Source organism: Delphinapterus leucas, chromosome 10 (assembly GCF_059928025.1).
Source record: "Delphinapterus leucas isolate spDelLeu-1000000601 "Yukka" chromosome 10, BTC_Dleu_Yukka2, whole genome shotgun sequence".
Classification (NCBI taxonomy): domain Eukaryota; kingdom Metazoa; phylum Chordata; class Mammalia; order Artiodactyla; family Monodontidae; genus Delphinapterus; species Delphinapterus leucas.
Window position 1 is genome coordinate 64,372,230 of NC_143138.1, and position 22,311 is coordinate 64,394,540.

The 22,311-nt window shown below is 40.4% G+C and overlaps 1 protein-coding gene across 8 annotated transcripts in view; it reads right to left on the reverse strand.

The window, feature by feature from the left end:
• SETD2 (SET domain containing 2, histone lysine methyltransferase) overlaps positions 1-22,311 on the reverse strand; it is a 113,557-nt gene that overhangs the window by 78,864 nt on the left and 12,382 nt on the right. For 7 of the 8 annotated variants that reach the window (XR_016394474.1, XM_089918073.1, XM_089918069.1 and 4 more), the window contains exons 2-3: positions 5,931-5,969; positions 114-4,474 (exon numbers count right to left, since the gene is read on the reverse strand). Coding sequence is in view for 7 of the 8 variants with exons in the window: in XM_089918073.1 (XP_089774199.1) it covers positions 114-4,474; positions 5,931-5,969 (4,400 nt within the window). In the remaining variant the exon portion in view is untranslated. The remainder of the gene's footprint in view (positions 1-113; positions 4,475-5,930; positions 5,970-22,311) is intronic. The other variant, XM_022573298.3, reaches the window with a different exon arrangement.

Here is a 22,311-nt window from a genome sequence, read left to right on the forward strand (position 1 = left end):
TCACACAACCATATTTCATACAATTGAGCTCATATATTCTGAACTTTAGAAAGTTAATTTTTTTCCTACAAAACGAGGTTAATACTTGTCCAACAAGTACTAATTTGGCTTACCTTTCTGTTAAATAAACATTTTCTTCAATCAGATCAAAGTAACAAGGCATCTTCCCTTGTTTGGCACATTCCTTCCACCGCTGTGGGTCCCTGAAGTCCTCCATGACGCACGAAGGCCCAACCAATGCTGAGCCTAGAGGCACTGCTGTCTCTCCCTGCTCTACCTCCACTCTAACTTTCTTTCTGTCCTGAAGCTCACCATCACTTTCAGAATCACTCTCCAATTCCTGTCTCCTTTTTTTAAGAGGCCCTCTATCTTTCATATCATTTTTTTCTAAGTTTTTTGAAAGATCTTTCTTCTCATTCACAGCTAAAGAGTCCTTAATGGAATTGCTGCTTATTTCAGGTGCTTGCACGGACCCCTTGTCCTTCTGAAGGGACAGAAAAAATTTACTGGACTGGCTTGAAAAGTGAGATCCTCCACGTTGATCCCAATTCTCCTCCTCTTCACGGTCATCTGTTAAGGAATCTGGTACCTGCCCTTGAATTCGATCATACACAACCCCAGTTCCAGGCGGTCTACCTGCTGATCTTGGATCCCAGTAGCCATTGCCTTGCCAGTAATTACGTGTCCCACTATACTGTTCTGCACTTTGCTGATACTTGTGTCCACCACAGGCTCCATAGCTGCTGTCAGGTTGCTGATATGTGGTAGTAGGCTTTTCTTGTTGAGAGAAGTCCCACCCTAGATTTCTGAGCTCTTCTGATGAACGGAAACCATCCACTCGGGAGATCTCACAAGAAGAAAAATTTGACTCTGTTTTTCCCAGTCTACTATCTGGCCTGTTAGGGAAAGTGGTCTGTTGCCGAGACTTACTTGAGACATCTTCAAAATCATCAGAAGAATAAACTGGCAGCTCTTCTTGCTGCCTAGAAGTTATTTTGACTTTCACTGCTTCCTCAGAATTTGGATGACCTAGAGGGTCAGATTTTATGTCTGTATGACTTGTACTATCAACCCCATCACTCTGAGAATGAGCAATTTCAGACATGTGATTATCTATCTGTTTTCGGCTGGGCTGTATAAAAGAAATTTCTGAATTCTTCTCTGTTGCTTTATGAAAGAAGAACTTCTCAGTTTGAGGACAGGCTTTACTTGCTATACTCTCAAATTTTTCCTCATATGAATGCCTCCTTGGCTCCAATCGCTCATCTTCCCAGTGGTCAGAATAGTGTCTGTAACTTTGACTGCTCCGAGAAGAACAAGGACTTGTTTCTTCCATGGGCAAAGTAGAATTCTTTGGCACAACCACAACAGACTGAAGACGGTTTCTTGGAATACTGCTATCATCAGAATCTGTATCTTCTGAATCACTTTCATCACTTGAACTTTCGGAAGAACCAGAATAATCTTCATGGACAGTAGATACAATCTCTGAGGCATGACCACTACTGTCACATTTTAAGGTATATGCTACACCATCACTGTCCTCCATGATTAAATTCAAATCACAAGAAGAAAATACAACTTCTGAATCATCAGAAGTATGTGCATGTCCTCTTCCACCTTCTTCATCTAAAGAGATTTCTGGTCTTCCTCTTCTATCAGGCAGTATGGAATTCCCTTCTTCTTGAGCCTCTTGCACACATTTCCCAGATAGTCCATTATTATGCCTGCTTTCCCAGGAAGCAAATCCTCTTCCTGAATCAGGAAGGCCACTACCTACTTCTATTATTTCTTTCTCTGCATGCTTTAAAAACTCTGAGCTTTTACTCTTCAGCACAGCATCCAAAACTGAAGATGTATTATCTCCACATTGCAAGAGAGTTAAACTGTCTACTTTTATTCCTGGTGGAAGACTCTGAAGAGATGAAGCAATACATGAGCTCCCTGTAGGTTGATATAAATCATCAAAATGATTAATAGAAGCTGAACTAGTACTACCAACACTCTGCTTATATTCTCCACATGCAAATTTTGAGTGCTGATCTGTCAGACTTCCATTATCACATATAACTGTTTTTGATTTCAAATGCATGTTCATAAAGCTATTTGAAGAAATCTTTGTTAATAAAGGCTCAGTATTTTCAGCTCCGGAATGACACAAAGAAGGGCGGCTGTCGTTTGAAGTACAGTATATATCTGAATCTTTGGTTTTACAGCAAGAAACTCTCACATCAACTGGTTCTTTACCTACTGTTTTGGAGTAATCTATAGTCATGACTGGCAAAGATATGAGTTGATCCTGGTGTGGCGACACTGGAGGTTCTGTTTCTCTAAATGGGCTTTCTGACTTACTATGCTGCATGCGAGTATCATCCAAGTCTTTTTCTTTACATCTATTAATATTTTGAAATCCATTTGATGAAAGCATGCACGTTTTGACCAAAGGGGATACCTCTGATCCAGTCACACTATCATCAGAAGACATCAAAACAGTGTCACGTTTAGAAGTGCAAAATGTTGCCAAATCAGATTCTGCCCCAGGAGATCCATTTATATTAAATTCTGTGGGACAATAACTTCTTAATTGATCATTCTTCACTTTACATAGAGAGTCTAATTCCTTAATACTATCATGGCTATCATGTCCTATAAATTCAGACTTAAAAACAGGTAACTCATCTAGCTTTTTAAAAGTAGGTGAATCATTTAATCGATTTGATGGAGATGGAGACCCAATCTTCTCTCTTTCAGGAACTTTACTAATCATTCTTAATTCACTACCTTTTGAACAAGGAGTCTGTAAACTAAAAGAATGAGACTGTTTGATTTCCTCATTCAATTCTGTACAACAGAAAGAATTTTTAAATTTATCAGACTTGGGTGCAGGTTTTGAAGGGGCAGATTTATAACGGGAAGCACTGTTACCGTGCTTGGAATATGATGACCCCCGTCGGAATCCCAGTTCATTAGTGGGAGAACAACATCTTTTCATTGCTTCATTTTCTGAAGTCCTTTTGGATTCTCTTTCTAATTTTGAGGAATACTTTCCTCTTTTCTCCATCTCTAAGTAAGAGGACTCAGTTTTACAGTCTCGATCAGATTTAGAATAGGAGGATGGTGTCCTTAGGTCTCTGTAAGAGGAAGAATGAGATGAGGTGCGCCTTGAGTATGTCTTCTTATACTCATCTTCTGAGTCAGAACTTTCTCTTGCCCTGTTATCTGTATATGGCCGAGAATAGCGTGCCCTCTCTCGATAAGGGGAACTCCTATGGTAGCGACGATCAGAGTCATAATAATGGGATCGTTCTGACCGAGAATAGGATGAACTAATTCTAGAACCTCTGTCAGATCTAGAACGAGACCTGCTCCGCCTTCGCTCTCTCTCTGATCTACAGCGAGAAGATATATAACGAGTATCTCTTTCAAGTTTTGAGTAGCTAAAATATTTATCATCTCTCTCTGTTTTAGATCGTGAAGATTTCCCTAAATCCTCACTTTTTAAAGTTGCTAAGCTCTTTTTTGAATCTCTTTCTTTTTCAATGTTGGCTGAAAATTTTAAATCATGTGATCTTTGACTTGAGGAAGTCCGTACAGAATCTTCATCAGATTCTGAACCAAGAAAGGTGCCTTCAGATTGTGAGGATTTCTTCTTAGAACTTGTTTTTTTAGAGCCCAGACTACTCTTAGAACTATCTGGAATTTCTTCTTCCTTCCCAATATGGGAATCTTCTTTTTGTGAAGGAATATCTGCTTGCTCATTCAAACTGTGAGTTATGTGTTCTTCTGAACTATTAGATACAGGGTCCTGCTTAGTGTCCACTTCTGATGATTCTGGTACAATTGTAACTGGTGGTTCCTTCAACGCTCTAGCAGCTACATCTACTGGTGCTGTCATCAGAACTGTCACTGGTGTGTGTGGCAAGGCCACTGGCTCTGTTACTGGTGCTGGTAATGAGGGTGTTGTGGCTTGGGGAGGTGGAGGTGGTGGAGGTGGAGATGAGGGTGGCGAGTCTACAGTTGTTGATTCTGCTATGACTGCTGGTAATGGTACTATGGGAGGAGAGGGAGATGCCACTGCTGTGGTAGAAGTCAGCAGTGGCCTGGATGTTACATGAAGCAGATGTTTCTTAAAATGGATTTTGCCCAATTCTACCCTTGATTTCGGTGGGGAAGATTCTTCTGTAGTAGATAATGTATCTCCAATGTCCATTTTAATTTTAGGGGACGAGTCTACTTGAAGAGGTACAACTGGGGAATTTGGAGTATCATTTTGCTTTTCACTGCCAAGTGCCGTCAGAAACCTGTTCTGCAAAGTTTTCTTTGTAAGGCTGAAGCTGAATGACACCTTCTGTCGTCCCTGTTCCTCCAAATTAACTTTTGTCTTGGTGCCTTTGGGCAAAAACCGACTAGAAGCAACACCTTTGAACATTGGTCCTTTGATGAAACCTGTTTTCTGCACATTTTCAATCTTTGCCTATAAATGAACAAAAAAAGCAGTTACTACTACAATAAAGTTACTTTCAAATGGCTAGCATCACAGTTTAAAATGTAAGGGAAATGAAAAGTCCTTTTTAATGACAAACAGCATGACTTTCATTAAGCTATATATGCATTTTTAAAAACTCTTTATTATGGAAATTTTCAAACATACCCAAAAGTACAGAGAATAGTTTAATAAACCTCTAAGTAAACATCCTCAGTTTCAACAATTATCTATATTTTTCCATTCTTATCTTAAAGAATTTTATCCAGTTTTATAACTATTTTCCAGGCAGAATTTTTAATGAGAATTTAAAAAATAATCTGATGTGTATTTCAAGATACACTACAAGAGGACATGTGGATAGAGAGCAACAGCTAACATCTCAGTAATGAAAATATTTTGTTCTTGTGTCCTATCTGAGAAGAAACATCAGAAGTCATTATAACCAGTGGCCTTCTGGTATCACATAGAATCACTTGGGTACTTGGTAGACATATAGATCTGTGACAAAACTCCAGGAAATAACAATTCAATAGCTCTAAGGTGAATAAGAAAGTTTAGTTTGTTTTGTTTTTTGAGAACAAGCATCTCAGGCAATTCTGAGGGACCTCCTAGATTTGGGAAATCACCGGTATAGAGCAGTCTCCCATCTCACTCATTTCACAGATGAGGTAACCAAATGGGGACCAGGCCTTTCTGCCTTCCTGGAAATTACTCTGTCCTGGCACACTACTACTGCATCTGCCTGGGCCCCACACACCCAGGCCATGCTGATTTATAGTCTGATCCTACCGTGAACGACAACTACAAAGTATACATCTAAGAAGACTTCACCCTTCTTTATTTGCCAAACCACCAAAGGAACTGATGGGCGTTAGAAGTTAAAGGCATAACCTCGGTTGTAGACAGAACAGCAGAAAAGTCTATAGCAACAAACTCAAGCCTAAATTAAAGATAGTACATTTGCCATCTACAACATTTTTCTAACTGACATTCTTTAATCAAGTCTGGCTATTTAAGAGAACAGTTTTCCACTTCAACATGGTAAAATCTGAGATCAGTTTTCAAAATTATACAGTTACCATTCAAGTGGGAAAGCAAATGTTTTCACATGCATTATCACAGAGCAGTGGTCTTCAAATACTTTTTAAGAAAGAAAATTCACTTTTCAAATTGAATTTTACATGGAAGCTCAATGCGTAAAAACAGGTAAAAAGCTTGTCTCCAAAGTTGCCAGCTTCCTTTACCTTGACTAAAGCTCTTGAAACTCCGAAGTCTAAAAACCATTTTCTTGAGATATACAACATCCCTCACTGGAATGAATTACTATAGATCCAAAAACAAAACTAAGCAAAAACTATTACTTCATTTCACATTCAAAATGATAGCTAAATTTTGAATGTTTTCAAGCTCATAATCGCTGAATATCTAATTAAATTATACATACCTCATTTTCTTCTTCTCTATTGTCATCCAGCCAAGAAAGCATGCAAAAGAATAAAAAGAAATCATAAATACTTAAAACCGATTGAAATGTAAGTTGTTTTTTATTAAAACTTAGGATACCTACAACCTCCAGGTATATTCTATATAGGCTGTCCGTTCTTCACAGCCTTAGTTACATTTAGCATAGCAAATGTTTAATGAAGATAGTGTCATGCACTGTGCTAGGTGATGGAGAGAAAAGGTGAATAAAGCAGAGTCCCTGCCCTCGAGAAGCTCTTACAGTTTCCTGTAAATACAAAATATAATTTTGTTATAAAAGTAATTCCAACATAATGGAGTAAATACAAGGATAGAAATATGCACAAATGTAACAGCAATGAGGAAGATAAGCAACTCAGTTTAGTGGAAGGATAGGAATGCAAAGAATCCTTTCTAAAAGAAGAATTAGTTTTTGAAGAATGAACTTGAAGGGAGATCCTTAACGAAGGAAGATCCCAGGCAAAGATATAGAGATTAAAACATAGAACAATATGAGCAAGGAAACTATAAAATAATGTTATCTGAGTATAAAGCATAAGGCAGAAAGAAGCCAATAATTAGCCAAAGTAGGGAGCAGTGGCCAGGTCCAGAGACCAGGTCTCTTATGATGAGAAACATTTTATCTTATGAATTAGTGGTTCTCAACCTGTTCTGGTATCTGTTCAGCAGTCCCTTTGCTTAATGCAAGGTTTACACTCTACATCAGAGCATGTGGCTTTCTGAGCTCACACTTATATTCTAACAAAGATAACCACACTATGTCCTGACTGAGGAATCAAAAGCTAAAAGTCTGGTGTATACCAGTGCACTGAAGCACACTGGGGGAAGAGAAGATACAAAAGGGTTTTACGCTATAACAGCCAGATTTGTATTTTAAGCCGGTGTCTCTATAGACTATGTGGCAAGACTGGAGTACAATAATCTGTCTTAAATGCCCCTTAAAAGAAATGTACTAAAAATCCTTTTCCTAAATGTAGGCTTTACTCCACCGTAATTCAGTGCATTCACCAGAGTCCATGGTAGCCATACAAAACAAAGTAATGAAGGGGAAACAAAGTTGGCAATACATGGATGAGATCTAAAGCAGTGCCAGGGTTAAACACTTTTTCCTACTCTAAAACCACAAAGACTACAGAGATGTGACCTTAGAACTGCTGTATTTCATCAATTCTATGATATACATTTTGCCCATGTATAACACCTCTACACAATGCATCATACTATCAATAACATCACAGTCTAATTGGCAGAGTTTTTTCCTTTCTTAGTGATTAAAAAAAATAATTGTGTCCCACAATACGGCATACTACATTCAATTTAAATTAGTACCATGTGAAATTTTTTTTAAAGAACAGAAAAGGAACCTGGGGATGTCCAAGCATTTGGAATGTCATTCGTATTTGTACTCCTCTTTTCAGTGGATGTTTTAGAAAAAGCATTCGTGGTTGTCTTCACGGTATCCATACACACAAAGTGCTGGAAATACTGAGGTTACCAGAACCATTTCCTAAGTCTCAGCACTTATACTTTGGATAAACAAGTGAAAAGAATTCTGACAAGCTGTAATCAAAGTGATCACATGATCAAAGGGCTAAAGAAACATTATAAATGTGGGACTTGAGTGGGCATGTGGGGGGAGGAAATAAAGTTTCAATTCAGAAATCAGAAAACTGCTTGACAAAGATAGCAAGGCACTTCCCATAACTTGATAATATTTTTTAAATTTATAACAAAAAGGGGACTTCCCTGGTGGTCCAGTGGTTAAGACTCTGCGCTCCCAATGCAGGGGGCCCGGGTTTGATCCCTGGTCAGGCAACTAGATCCTGCATGACGCAACGAAGACCCTGCATGCCTCAACAAAGACCCTGCATGCCGCAACAAAGACCCAGTGCAGCCAAATAAATAAATATTTTTAAAAATAAATTTATAATAAAAACAATATAAGCACATACAGAAAATATGGGGGAAAATATCCAATTTTTCTCATCTTAAAATCATTTCATGTTAATAGAAATCAAATTACACACAAGCAAAAAGAAAAGTCCACAATCCAACCCATCCAGAGACAACTGCTGCAAACACCTTGGTATACAGAGCCTTCTAACACTTCTTTTGTGTGTGGGGAGGGCGTTAAAACAGAGATTTTTGTTTTTCTTTTTGAGTACAGTAATCATACCATACAAGCCATTCTGTACCTTGCTTCCCCCCCCCATCATAAATACAGCAGGTGAGCAAACGATGTGTTTAGATCAAAGGAAAAAAATGGAAGATGGAGGAGGGAATGATCTTGAGAGAAGGGGATACAGATGAGTAAAGACATAGTTAAGTTTCAAAATAAAGCAAGAATATTCCTTTTGGCCTGTATTTCTCTCTGACATCATTAGTTGAAAGTTAGGGGCAGGGACAAGGTAAAAGACTTGGAAAAATTCAAGTGTGGGGAACAAAAATGGAAGCAGACTATAATCTTCAATGTTGCTGCCCCAAGTTGGAAATTACTAATTTATAATCAGAGTCATTGGCACACTTATGTTACTTCCCCTTGCAGCATTAGGCTATCTAGAAGCAATGAGGACAAACAACTGATGAGTTACTCTATCAACTTGGGTGGGACAAGAGAGGTAGAAGGCGGCAAGGGGCTGAGAGAATTGAAGGCATTCCCAAGAATGATCCACAGATAATAGAATAGGGAGTAAAATCTGAAGGAAGCTGAAAAACTGAAGGAACAGGGTAGGGACAAGATAGCAGCAGCTTCAAAGAGTAGATTTGGTGGAAACCAGAAAGAGAAGTAGAAGGGTATCGTGAAGGAATTGGACATTATGGTCAGACTAATATTTCAGAGTTGGAGTACCCTTCAGAAGATAATACCTAGGTGTGGCCAGGTGAGTAGACTGCCACAGCAATAGGAGGACAAGCCCTTTTTAAAGATATTAATGAAATTGTGAGGCCATAATCAATAGCAAGAATCAGCCACAAATGTTTCTAATAAAAGAACACTTGCGGGGACTTCCCTGGTGGCGCAGTAGTTAAGAATCCGCCTGCCAATGCAGGGGACACGGGTTCAATCCCGAGTTGAGGAAGATCCCACATGCAACGGAGAAACTATGCCCATGCGCCACAACTACTGAGCCTGCGCTCTAGAGCCCGCAAGCCACAACTACTGAAGCCCGCGTGCCTAGAGACCGTGCTCCACAACAAGGGAAGCCACCACAATGAGAAGCGCACACACCATAACGAAGAGTAGCCCCCGCTCGCTGCAACTAGAGAAAGCCCGCGTGCAGCAACAAAGACACAACACAGCCAAAAATAAAAAATAAATAAATTTATTTTCTTTTAAAAAAAAGAACACTTGCTTTGGTAAATAATATAATGTCAAGAGCAAAGAATAGGGTTTTTGAAGGAAAGTTGTTGGAACAAGGGTATGGAAGCCACAGGTAAGAGTACTGAGCCTCCTGTGCCCCTGCCATAAAAAATGAGGCATGCAAAAACAGGCATTTAAGTCTCCAGCATGGGATTGTGCTAGAGTGCCTTATTTCTTCTTTTGAAAAGCTACTACAGAAGAAAAACCAGAGGAATACCGCAGCCAGTTTTCTGTCAAAAACGTACAGTATGCAGATCTGCAGCTTACTGAAGAACTATAAAGAATTCTGACTAATCCATGTCAACGCAGAGACAAATCTCTATTAGGTCACAGGACACACGTGGGAAAACACTTAATTAAGACTTTTAGTCATAGCAATCTCAAAGAACCAAAGAATGACATGATTATTTAAATCAACAACCAACCAACTTCTCAGGCTAGAACATAAGTAAAGTTTCCAAAGGGAGGCCTGGTATAATGAGAGATATTTGGCCATATCAACAATATTCATAAATGTAAACAAGTTGGATAGTAAGAATCTATTCTAGATACCATGTTACACAAGAAATGTTTATAGTTAAAACGGAAGTATTTTTATTTACTGTGGATAAAAGACAATTTAAAGCAGTGGTCCCCAACCTTTTGGGTACCAGGGACCAGTTTCGTGGAAGACAATTTTTCCACGGACTGTGGTGTGGGTGGGGGGGTGGCTCATGCAGTAATGCGAGCGATGGGGAGCGGCAGATGAAGCTTTGCTCGCTGGCCCACCGCTCACCTCCTGCTGTGCAGCCCGGTTCCTAATAGGCTGTGGACCGCTACCGGTCCTTGGCCCAGGCGTTGGGGACCCCTGATTTACAGAACCTTAGTGATTTATTTCAAAATATCAGAAAACTTCCAAGATAAAATAGTCTTATTTTGCTCAATTCCAAAACTTGGACCTATGACCAAGAGAAGTATAGAATGACAGATTTTACCTCATTTTAATTTAGAACATTTTAAACTAGTTTTCCTTCTCTATTTGAAAAAGTAACACATGTACGCAGGGGGAAACTGTGTAATACAAAAAGATATACAACTAAAATTAGATCTCTCTATGTAGTGGCAACCATTGTTAAGTTTCGTACATCCTTCTAAAAATTGTGTGCATATATGAGCAAATACATTACTTTTGACTCTGGGAGGGCTCACACCAAGGAATACTTTCCAGAACTTCTGCTGCCAGGGTCCTTGTCCTCACAGTGAGCCACAGCCACCCACCGCCTCTGCAGGAGACCCTCCAACACTAGCAGATACATCAGAAATACATCTACACGTGGAACAACTCCTACAGAACACCTACTGAACGCTGGCAGAAGACCTCAGACCTCCCAAAAGGCAAGAAACTCCCCCACGTACCTGGGTAGGGCAAAAGAAAGAATAAACAGAGACAAAAGAATAGGGATGGGATCTGCACCAATGGGAGGGAGCTGTGAAGGAGGAAAGGTTTCCACACACTAGGAAGCCCCTTCGCGGGCGGAGACTGCGGGTGGCGGAGGCGGGAAGCTTCGGTGCTGCGACGGAGAGCACAGCAACAGGGGTGCGGAGGGCAAAGCGGAGAGATTCCCGCACAGAGGATTGGTGCCGACCCGCACTCATTAGCCCGAGAGGCTTATCTGCTCACCCGCCGGGGTGGGCGGGGCTGGGAGCTGAGGCTCGGCTTCGGTTGGAGCGCAGGGGGAGGACTGGCGGCATGAACACAGCCTGAAGGGGTTAGTGCACCTAGCCGGGAGGGAGTCCGGCGGGGGGGAAATGTCTGGACCTGCCTAAGAGGCAAGAGACTTTTTCTTCCCTCTTTGCTTCCTGGTGCGTGAGGAGAGGGGGTTAAGAGCGCTGCTTAAAGGAGCTCCAGAGACGGGCGCGAGCCGAGGCTAACAGCGGGGACCCCAGAGACGGGCATGAGACGCTAAGGCTGCTGCTGCCGCCACCAAGAAGCCTGTGTGCGAGCACAGGTCACTATCCCCACCTGCCTTCCAGGGAGCCTGTGCAGCCCGCCACTGCCAGGGTCCCGGGATCCAGGGACAACTTCCCCGGGAGAACGCACGGCGCGCCTCAGGCTGGTGCGACGTCACCGGCTTCTGCCGCCGCAGGCTCACCCCGCATCGTGCCCCTCCCTCCCCCCCGGCCTGAGTGAGCCAGAGCCCCCGAATCAGCGGCTCCTTTAACCCCGTCCTGTCTGAGGGAAGAACAGACGCCCTCCGGGGACCTACACGCAGAGGCGGGGCCACATCCAAAGCTGAACCCCAGGAGCTGTGCGAACAAAGAAGAGAAAGGGAAATCTCTCCCAGCAGTCTCAGGAGCAGAGGATTAAATCTCCACAATCAACTTGATGTACCCTGCATCTGTGGAATGCCTGAATAGACAACGAATCATCCCAAATTGAAGAGGTGGACTTTGAGAGCAAGATTATTATTTTTTCCCCTTTCCCTCTTTTTGTGAGTGTGTATGTGTATGCTTCTGGGTGAGATTCTGTCTGTATAGCTTTGCTTTCCCCATTTGTCCTAGGGTTCTATCTGTCCGTTTTTTTGTTGTTTTTTTTTTTACTTTTAAAAATAACTTTTTTCTTAATAATTATTTTTTATTTTAATAACTTTACTTTATGTTCTTTTATCCTCTTTCTTTCTTTCTTTCTACTTTTTCTCCCTTTTATTCTAAGCCGTGTGGATGAAAGGCTCTTGGCTCTGCAGCCAGGAGTCAGTGCTGTGCCTCTGAGGTGGGAAAGCCAACTTCGGGACACTGGTCCACAAGAGACCTCCCAGCTCCACATAATATCAAACGGCGAAAACCTCCCAGAGATCTCCATCTCAACACCAACACCCAGCTTTGCTCAACGACCAGCAAGCTACAGTGCTGGACACCCTATGCCAAACAACTAGCAAGACAGGAACACAACCCCACCCATTAGCAGACAGGCTGCCCAAAATCATAATAAGTCCACAGACACCCCAAAACACACCACCAGACGTGGACCTGCCCACCAGAAAGACGAGATCCAGCCTCATCCACCAGAACACAGGCTCTAGTCCCCTCCACCAGGAAGCCTACACAACCCACTGAACCAACTTTAGCCACTGGGGACAGACACCAAAAACAACGGGAACTATGAACCTGCAGCCTGCAAAAAGGAGACCCCAAACACAGTAAGATAAGCAAAATGAGAAGACAGAAAAACACACAGCAGATGAAGGAGCAAGATAAAAACCCACCAGACCTAACAAATGAAGAGGAAATAGGCAGTCTACCTGCAAAAGAATTCAGAATAATGATAGTAAAGATGATCCAAAATCTTGGAAATAGAAAAAACGCAAGAAGCATTTAACAAGGACCTAGAAGAACTAAAGATGAAACAAGCAATGATGAAAAACACAATAAATGAAATTAAAAATACTCTAGAAGGGGTCAATAGCAGAATAACTAGGCAGAAGAACGGATAAGTGACCTGGAAGATAAAACAGTGGAAATAACTACTGCAGAGCAGAATAAAGAAAAAAGAATGAAAAGAAGTGAGGACAGTCTCAGAGACATCAGGGACAACATTAAACGCACCAACATTCGAATTATAGGGGTTCCAGAAGAAGAAGAGAAAAAAAAGGGACTGAGAAAATATTTGAAGAGATTATAGCTGAAAAATTCCCTAATATGGAAAAGGAAATAGTTAATCAAGTCCAGGAAGCACAGAGAGTACCATACAGGATAAATCCAAGGAGAAACATGCCAAGACACATATTAATCAAACTGTCAAAAATTAAATACAAAGAAAACATATTAAAAGCAGCAAGGGAAAAACAACAAGTAACACACAAGGGAATCCCCATAAGGTTAACAGCTGATCTTTCAGCAGAAACTCTGCAAGCCAGAAGGGACTGGCAGGACATATTTAAAGTGATGAAGGAGAAAAACCTACAACCAAGATTTCTCTACCCAGCAAGGATCTCATTCAGATTTGATGGAGAAATTAAAACCTTTACAGACAAGCAAAAGCTGAGAGAGTTCAGCACCACCATACCAGCTTTACAACAAATGTTAAAGGATCTTCTCTAGGCAAGAAACACAAGAGAAGGAAAAGACCTACAATAACAAACCCAAAACAATTAAGAAAATGGGAATAGGAACATACATATCGACAATTACCTTAAATGTAAATGGATTAAATGCTCCCACCAAAGGACACAGACTGGCTGAATGGATACAAAAAAAAGGCCCACATATATGCTGTCTACAAGAGACCCACTTCACACCTAGAGACACATACAGACTGAAAGTGAGGGGATGGAAAAAGATATTCCATGCAAATGGAAACCAAAAGAAAGCTGGAGTAGCAATTCTCATATCAGACAAAATAGACTCTAAAATAAAGACTATTACAAGAGACAAAGAAGGACACTACATAATGATCAAGGGATCGATCCAAGAAGAAGATATAACAATTGTAAATATTTATGCTCCGCAACGGGAGAGGCCACAACAGTGAGAGGCCCGCGTATTGCAAAAAAAAAAAAAAAAGCTATCTCTGATATAGGTCAAAACAGCACTTCTCTCCCCCAAGTCATACTCATCAACTACTCTTATACCCCCAAACAGTTGCAACTTTAATGCCGAGTGTCTATATAGATATTAAGTAAAGCTATTTTCTTTAAACAAGAAATCACTTTGTAAACAAACACAGCTGATCTCGAATGTTTCGCTGTACAGTTCCTAGTCAGTGAGGAACGGCAAGAATATGATCCCGAATGTTAACAACTGTATATACCTGAAATCTGTTTCTAAATTTGTCTTCCAAATCAGCTTGCAGGAACACTTGAATGAAGTGAATTATGTTCTCCTGTTCAAGCAATTTGTTCTCCAAAACCCATAATTAGGCTGCATGGGGATCTAATTTGAACATTTTAGGGCTTGTTACATACAAATGAGTTTCACTACTTTTATTTATTACTTTGAGTTAAATCTCTTAAATTATCTGTTTTATTTTCCTCATTAGCAAATTGTAGGAGAGGGGATATCCATTACCAAATAACCTTCAAAACACAGAAGGCATAAATGCTGAAATTCATTTTTACTACTAGTCAATAAATCACAGCAGAAAGAGCTGAAGGTAGTTCTCAGTAACCTCATTACATTATGTATACTACTGTCTTATAGCCCCATTATTAGACCACCATCACCATTACAAGTAGCTAACAGAATATTTTTCAGGTACTTCGTTAAATGCTTTACATACATCTAGCTCATCTGATCCTCAAACCTAAGAAGGGTATACTACGTATTTGTATTCCCACTTTTACAAATGAAGAAACCTACAGTTATAGCTGGCAAAGTGGCAGAGCCAATTATCCAGGCTGTTTGACTGCAGAGCCCTTGCTCTTTAAGTCAAATATTAGCTATTACACAAAACTAGGAGAAAAGGGTAAAAAGTTTCAGAGAAATGTATTTTGATTCAGTATAATAGTCAATGTATCTGCCTAACAGAAGGGGCTGTATCATGAAATAAAGAGGAATAGAAGTGTTCAAACTAGAGTCCTGATGATCATGTGTCTGTGTTTCAGGGCAATCAAACAGATGGTGAGTAACAGCTGTACTTTATAGCAGAATTCTAGATAATAAATGCAACAATCATCAATGGTAGCAAAACCCAGTAGATTAAAGTTTGATGAGGAACTTTGTAATGAATGGATGAGAGTGACTAGACCAGAATCCACTGATTAATTCTGACATCACTAAGAGTAAGACAACAGGGTATGTGCCCCCCACATATGATGCAATAGGTAACTGATAAACTACTGGCAGTCGTGGGGGTGAGGGGTCTGATGTAACTACCAGTCTCAAAAAAATATATAGCAAACATATAAGGAGACTATCACACATTAAGAGAGATTTGAGATCTAGTAATCACATAATGGGACTTCCCTGGTGGTCCAGTGGTTAAGAATCCACCTTCCAAAGCAGGGACGTTCGATCCCTGGCCAGGGAACTCGGACCCCACATGCCGCAGAGCAACTGGGCCCTTGTGCCACAACTACTAAGCCAGCGCTCTGTGGAGCCCACGCGCCACAATGAAAGATCCTGCATGCAGCAACGAAGATGCCGTGTGCCACAACTAAGACCTAATGCAACTAAATAAATATTTTTAAAAATCCTTTAAAAAAATTACATAACTATTTTTTTTTAAAAAGAATGAACAGGGATGATGTACTAAATAACATTAAATATTTCCTGCCTATTGCACTAGATATGATAATGGCATTGTGGTTATTTTTAAAGCTTCTCTTATTTCTATATATTAAAGTATGAAATGAGAGAATATCTGGCATGCTTTAAAATATTCCAGTAACAACAACAAAAAAGTAGGGGACAGATGAAACCAGAATGGCAAAATGCTAATAACTGTTGAAGCTGGATGAGTACACTGGGCAGGGGCAAGGGTATTCATTATACCATTCTCTCTTGTATGAATGTTTGAAATTTTCCATAATAAAAAATTTTTAATGTTTAATTGCAATATGAAAGAGGATAACAAATCTCCAAACAAGTAAACAACAGGAGACCATGTGTGCACATGCAGCAAGCAGAGAAGTATGCTGGCAAAAGATATGTATTCCTTTTAGTATCCAATCACCCACTTACCCACAATCAGGGCCCATTTACCAGGTTGTGGCTAAGCATTAATCCCCTGACCCAAGCAAAAGTAATCACCAGGATTCACCCATCTGATTTAGCATTTATCTCTATGGTTGTAAGAATTTAACTCCCCAACAATAACCCCCCCCAAAAATCATAAATATGTAACCATAGTAAACATTATGCTATGATGGGAAGTATTTTCCATAAATTAACTTTTGCCAAATAACATCAATACATAATTCTACTTTACAGTCATTTAAAAAAATATATTTATTTATTTATTTGGCTGCCCCAGGTCCTAGTTGCGGCATGTGGGATCTGTAGTTGCAGCATGTGAACTCTTAGATGCGGCAGGTGGGACCTAGTTCCCTGACCAGGGATCAAACCTGGGCCCCCTGCATTGGGAGCGTGGAACCTTAGCCACTGGACCACCAGGGAAGTCCCTACTTTAGAGTCATTTTATTTGAAAAGACTCAAGGTGAGAGACTTTAAAAACAAAAAACAAAAAACTCAGCAATGGTAAATATAAAACTGTTTTGTGTTTGGGAAGGAGAATATTAATATTCTGAATATTTGAATCCATTTTCCACCCATCTGCCAATCTCTCTGGATAAGGCACCACTGTGCTAAATTTTCATTTCGTGTGAAAATTATCTTTTGAGTTCTCAAGGTAAACCTAAGAACAATAGAGTATTTTGTACATCATTTTGCAAATGAGAAGTCTGGATGCAATTTCCACTTCCAGATACCAAATTCCAGATAAATACTATATTATAATAATAATGTATAATGATAATAAAGCTAGCTATTCCATAAAATAGAATTATATCAGAACTTCTACACCATGAGTTTTTTGTTTTGTTTCTCAAATGTCAAGTTATACTATATTACAATTTAGAAAATGTAGCTCATCTACAGCCCTAGCCGTCAAGTCCCTAGCCACTCTAAAATATTCCCGCCATCACAGAGGGGCAGTAAGTGACATAAACAACTCACTGTAAGAGGTCAAATCCTATGCTCTATGACAAAGAAATACTGCAAGTTGACAAGGTAGATGCACACCTCACAGAGAAACAACAAAGGGTAAAATAAAATGATAAAAGGACTATGACAGGACTATGACTTAGAATTAACAACAGTAACTAATACCATACCCAGAAGTTGAACTAGACAGCTGGTTTTCATGCCTACCATCTACACCGATGACAGCACTGAAAATCAAAGCTGACACTATGTAAACACTAACCAGTACACGGTTCAGCCAGAGTTTTCTGTTCTAGGGCCTTCTGTCCAGAAGGCATGCTCCATCCAATTCCTTTTCTCCCCCATTATATGTTTTCAAAACACCTGATGAGGAGGCATAACAGAGTAATATATAAGAGCAAAAGCTTGAAAAGTCAGTCAAACTGGATTTGAAAACCAACTCCAATACTTTTTAACACTTTTTAACCTAAGATGCTAAGAGAAATGGTGGCCAAACAGATTATCTATAAAACTGAGATGATAGTACTGTAATTACTTCAAAGATGATGAGCAGAAAATATCTATTTAAAATCCTCCGTACAGAAAATATCTGCAAACAATGCAACGGACAAGGGGCTAATATTCAAAACATACAAACAGCTTATACAACTCAGTATCAGAAAGAACCCAATCAAAATATGGGCAGAAGACCTAAATACAGACATTTTCCCCCAAAAAAGACATACAGATGGCTAACAGGTACATGAAAAGATGCTCAACATTGCTAATTATTAGAGAAATGCAAATCAAAAGCACAATAAGGTTATCACTTCAAACAGGGCTGAATGCCCATCATCAAAAAGTCTACAAATAATGTTAGAGAGGATGTAAAGGGAACCCTTATACACTGTTGGTGGGAAAGTAACTTCGTGCAGCCACTATGGAAAACAGTATAGAGGTTCCTTAAAAAACTAAAAATAGAATACAGTATGATCCAGCAATTCCACTCCTGGGCATATATCCAGAAAAAATGAAAACTCTAATTCAAAAAGATACATATACACCAATGTTCATACCAGCACTATTTACAATAGCTAAGACACGGAAGCAACCCAAGTGCCATCAACAGAAGACTGGCTTAAGACAATGGGATATATACATACAGTGGAGTATTACTCAGCCATAAAAAAGAATGAAACATTGCCACTTGTAGCAATGTGGATGGACCTAAAGAATATTATGCTTACTGAAATAAATCGGACAAAGACAAATACTATATGATATCATATGTACAATCTAAAAAATAATACAAATGAATCTTTATACAAAACAGAAAGAGACTCAGACACAGAAAACAGATTTATGGTTACCAAGGTGGGGAGGGGACAAATGAGTATAGGATTAACAGATACAAACTACTATACATAAAATAGATAAGCAACAGGGATTGACTGTAGAGCACAGGGAATTATACCCAGTATCTTGTAATATAACCTACAATGGAATATAATCTGCAAAAAAAACCAAATCACTATGCTGTACACCTGAAACTAACACAATACTGTAAATCTACTACACTTCAGTTAAAAAAATAAAAAGTGAAACCCTCCATGGAGCACCTGCCACATAGTGCTCAACAAATAAGAACTGTGAGCTATCTGAATTACGTATTTGAAATATTCTCTAACAATAGTCTTCACTACTAGAAAATAAACATGGGGCTTCCCTGGTGGTGCAGTGATTAGGAATCCGCCTGCCAATGCAGGGTACACGGGTTCGGGCCCTGGTCCGGGAAGATCCCAGATGCTGCGGAGCAACTAAGCCCATGCGCCACAACTACTGAGCCTGCGCTCCAGAGCCCGCGAGCCACAACTACGGAAGCCCACGTACCTAGAGCCCACGCTCCGCAACAAGAAAAGCCACTGCAATGAGAAGCCCGCGCACGGCAACGAAGATAGCCCCCGCTCACCACAACTAGAGAAAGCCCGCGCGCAGCAATGAAAACCCAACGCAGCCAAAAATAAATAAATAAAATTAATTGATTAAAAAAAAAAAACCCTGGTCTTTCACCACAGACAGTTTGAGAAACACTAAACCAGAACATGCACGAATTGTCTTTATTCTATTTGGAACCCCTTACTTTCTAAGTAATTGATAATTGAGTGCCTAGAGCCCATGCTCCAAAACAAGAGAAGCCACTGCAATGAGAAAGTATTTATTTTTCTACTTTGGGGTAGCAGACAATGCTAAGTTGAAGCATATACAGAAAGTGTCCACTTTCTGTATGTTAGGGTTTAACTGCTAATAAAGTTCTATTCTTCACTCCTTTCACTCCTATCGTACCCAACAGACCAAGGAAAACAGAAAGCCAGGCTTTCACTTTAAAACAATGCCTCCAGAAGAGTGCAATGTATGGGGATTAAACAGACCTTATGACTTTAAAAAACAAAACCAAACAAAAAGGTTCCCAGAAGCTTCACAGTGCTCATCCAAAAATCTTTTCGGATTTCTTTCTTCCTTCCCAGATTCCTGAAAATACACTACAATCATTTTTTACCTGGGGCTTTGAGAAATTTTCAATATGTTTAGACCACATGCCATTTATTAAACATTTCTTCCAGCTTCTAGCCCACACTTTCCACACTCTAGTTTGTTAAAGTATGATTAGGACCCTATAAACTACATTTCTCCTTTGATAGCAATAGCATGTGCTAGAGGAAGAATCAAAGGCTGGAAGAATAAGAAGGAATATATATGCTCCTTATTATTGGTCACAGTTTCTATGTGTATGGACCCATTAATGCATTTCATCCTGGCACTGATTCCAGTTTCTACCTTTTTTCCAAAATCCCAGACCAGCCTGGCTGCAATTCCTCACACACAAGAACCAGTTGTCCAATACCCCTCCTTTGGAAATTTCAGCTCCAAGAGGGGCCCTACTCCAGGCTTCTGGGTTCTGGTAACCACACCCTCTTCCCTTTTTTCTCCCAGCCCTAGGGCAAGTAGCTACTTCTGCCTTTCTGTTACCTCAGTGTCCCCTTTTCATTTTCTTAGTTCTCCAAAAACGCTTTTAACCAATTCCTCATGTTAAATTCTGTTCTCCTGACTAGTATGAGAAGAACAATATGAAAGTTTAAAACTCTTTCCTTGAAAGCTTATTATAAAAGAGAAACAGAGGCTTTCCTGGTGGCGCAGTGGTTGAGAGTCCGCCTGCTGATGCAGGGGACACGGGTTCGTGCCCCAGCCCGGGAAGATCCTACATGCCGTGGAGCGGCTGGGCCCGTGAGCCATGGCCGCTGGGCCTGCGCGTCCGGAGCCTGTGCTCCGCAACGGGAGAGGCCACAACAGTGAGAGGCCCGCGTACCGCAAAAAAAAAAAAGAGAAACATAAAATACAAGTAATTATTCCAACCTGTGATATCACCACTCTAATGCCAAGTTGGGGTTTCTTACCAAGCCACTCTAAAAGCATGAAACTGGGGACTTCCCTGGTGGCACAGTGGTTAAAAATCTGCCTGCCAATGCAGGGAACACGGGTTTGAGCCCTGGTCCAGGAAGATCCCACATGCCGCGGAGCAACGAAGCCCGGGCGCCACAACTACTGAGCCTGAGCTCTAGAGCCTGTGAGCCACAACTACTGAGCCCATGTGCCACAACTACTGAAGCCCGCACGCCTAGAGCCCGTGTTCCGCAACAAGAAAAGCCACAGCAATGAGAAGCCCACGCATCACAATAAAGAGTAGCCCCTGCTCGCTGCAACTAGAGAGCTCCCGCGTGCAGCAACAAAGACCCAATGCAGCCAAAAATAAATGAATAAACAAATTTTTTTTTTTTTTTTTTTTTTTGCGGTACGCGGGCCTCTCACTGTTGTGGCCCCTCCCGTTGTGGAGCACAGGCTCTGGACGCACAGGCTCAGTGGCCATGGCTCACGAGCCCAGCCGCTCCGTGGCATGTGGGATCTTCCCGGACCGGGGCACGAACCCGTGTCCCCTGCATCGGCAGGCGGACTCTCAACCACTGCTCCACCAGGGAAGGCCCTAAACAAGTAAATTAAAAAAAAAATAATAATAATAATATAAAAGCATGAAACTGGGATGGGTCATGCTTTCTGGAAAACGTAACACAGTTAAAAACTGTACATAAGCAATCTTGAAAATGAGACACTCAATATATGATTGTTCATTAGTGCTCTGGAGCAAGCGTATGCAAATTTTTTATAAAGAGACAGAAAGTAAGTATTTTAGGCTTTGCAGGCCCTGCAGTCTCTGTCACAACTACTCAACTCCCAACATTTTTTTGTGAAAACAGCCATAGACAGGGACTTCACTGGTGGTCCAGTGGTTAAGACTTCGCCTTCCAATGCAGGGGGTGTGGGTTTGATCCCTGGTTGGGGAGCTAAGATCCCACATGCCTCCCTGGCCAAAACCCAAAACATAAAACAGAAGCAATATTGTAACAAATTCAATAAAGGCAAGAAAGAGAGAGAAAGAGAGGAAGGAAGGAAGGAAGGGAGGGAGAGAGGGAGGGATGGAGGGAGGACTGGCGGGAGGGGCCACAGACTACTGTGAATGAGCAAGCATAGCTGTGTTCCAATAACACTTTATTTATGGACATAAAATGATATGAAGTTGAAATTTCTAACATGTCACAAAATATTATTCTTTTCATTTTTTTTAACCATCTAAAAATATAAAATCATTCTTAGTTCACAGGCTGTACGAAAACATGCAGGCAGGCTGGATTTGGCCCAGTGGCCTGTTTGCCAACCCCGTTCTAGATTGTGCCTCTTCCAAAATCAAAGTATTATGTTCATTGATGGACTAAAAAAAAAAAAAAAGAAAAAAAATTACTCTAGCAAACCTAGGTTTAAACTATAATGTAACTAACCTGAAACATTAATGAAACAGACAAAACAATGTTACTTACCCTCCTCAATCTTTCTTTTAATGAAGACTAAAGATAAGAAAATTTACTAACAGGGAAATTTCAAAGTATGATGCAAGTTCAATTTAAATATTTGCCAAACTTGTGTACCTTCTTTCTACCTCTACAGCACCATAAAATAAGCACTGGTTTTAAAATTAACCTTGAATAATGTAAATTTCTAAATCAGAGATTAATTGAATTAGGGTCTTAATGATGTTCAACTGAGAAGAACTTAGGTTAAAGTAATAATGGTCCCCATTTCCCAAACAATTCTTCAAGTAGAAAAAACATCTACAGACATTAGCAAGTTACACTCAAGTTTCTTATTTCAAAGTAACCATGATTGTATAGCCTCTCCTGTTAATCCGCAACTACTTTGATTCCTTAGTATCAGCAATGAGGAACGTCTCTTTGGCATCTTATGCTCCCACAAATATGTTCAT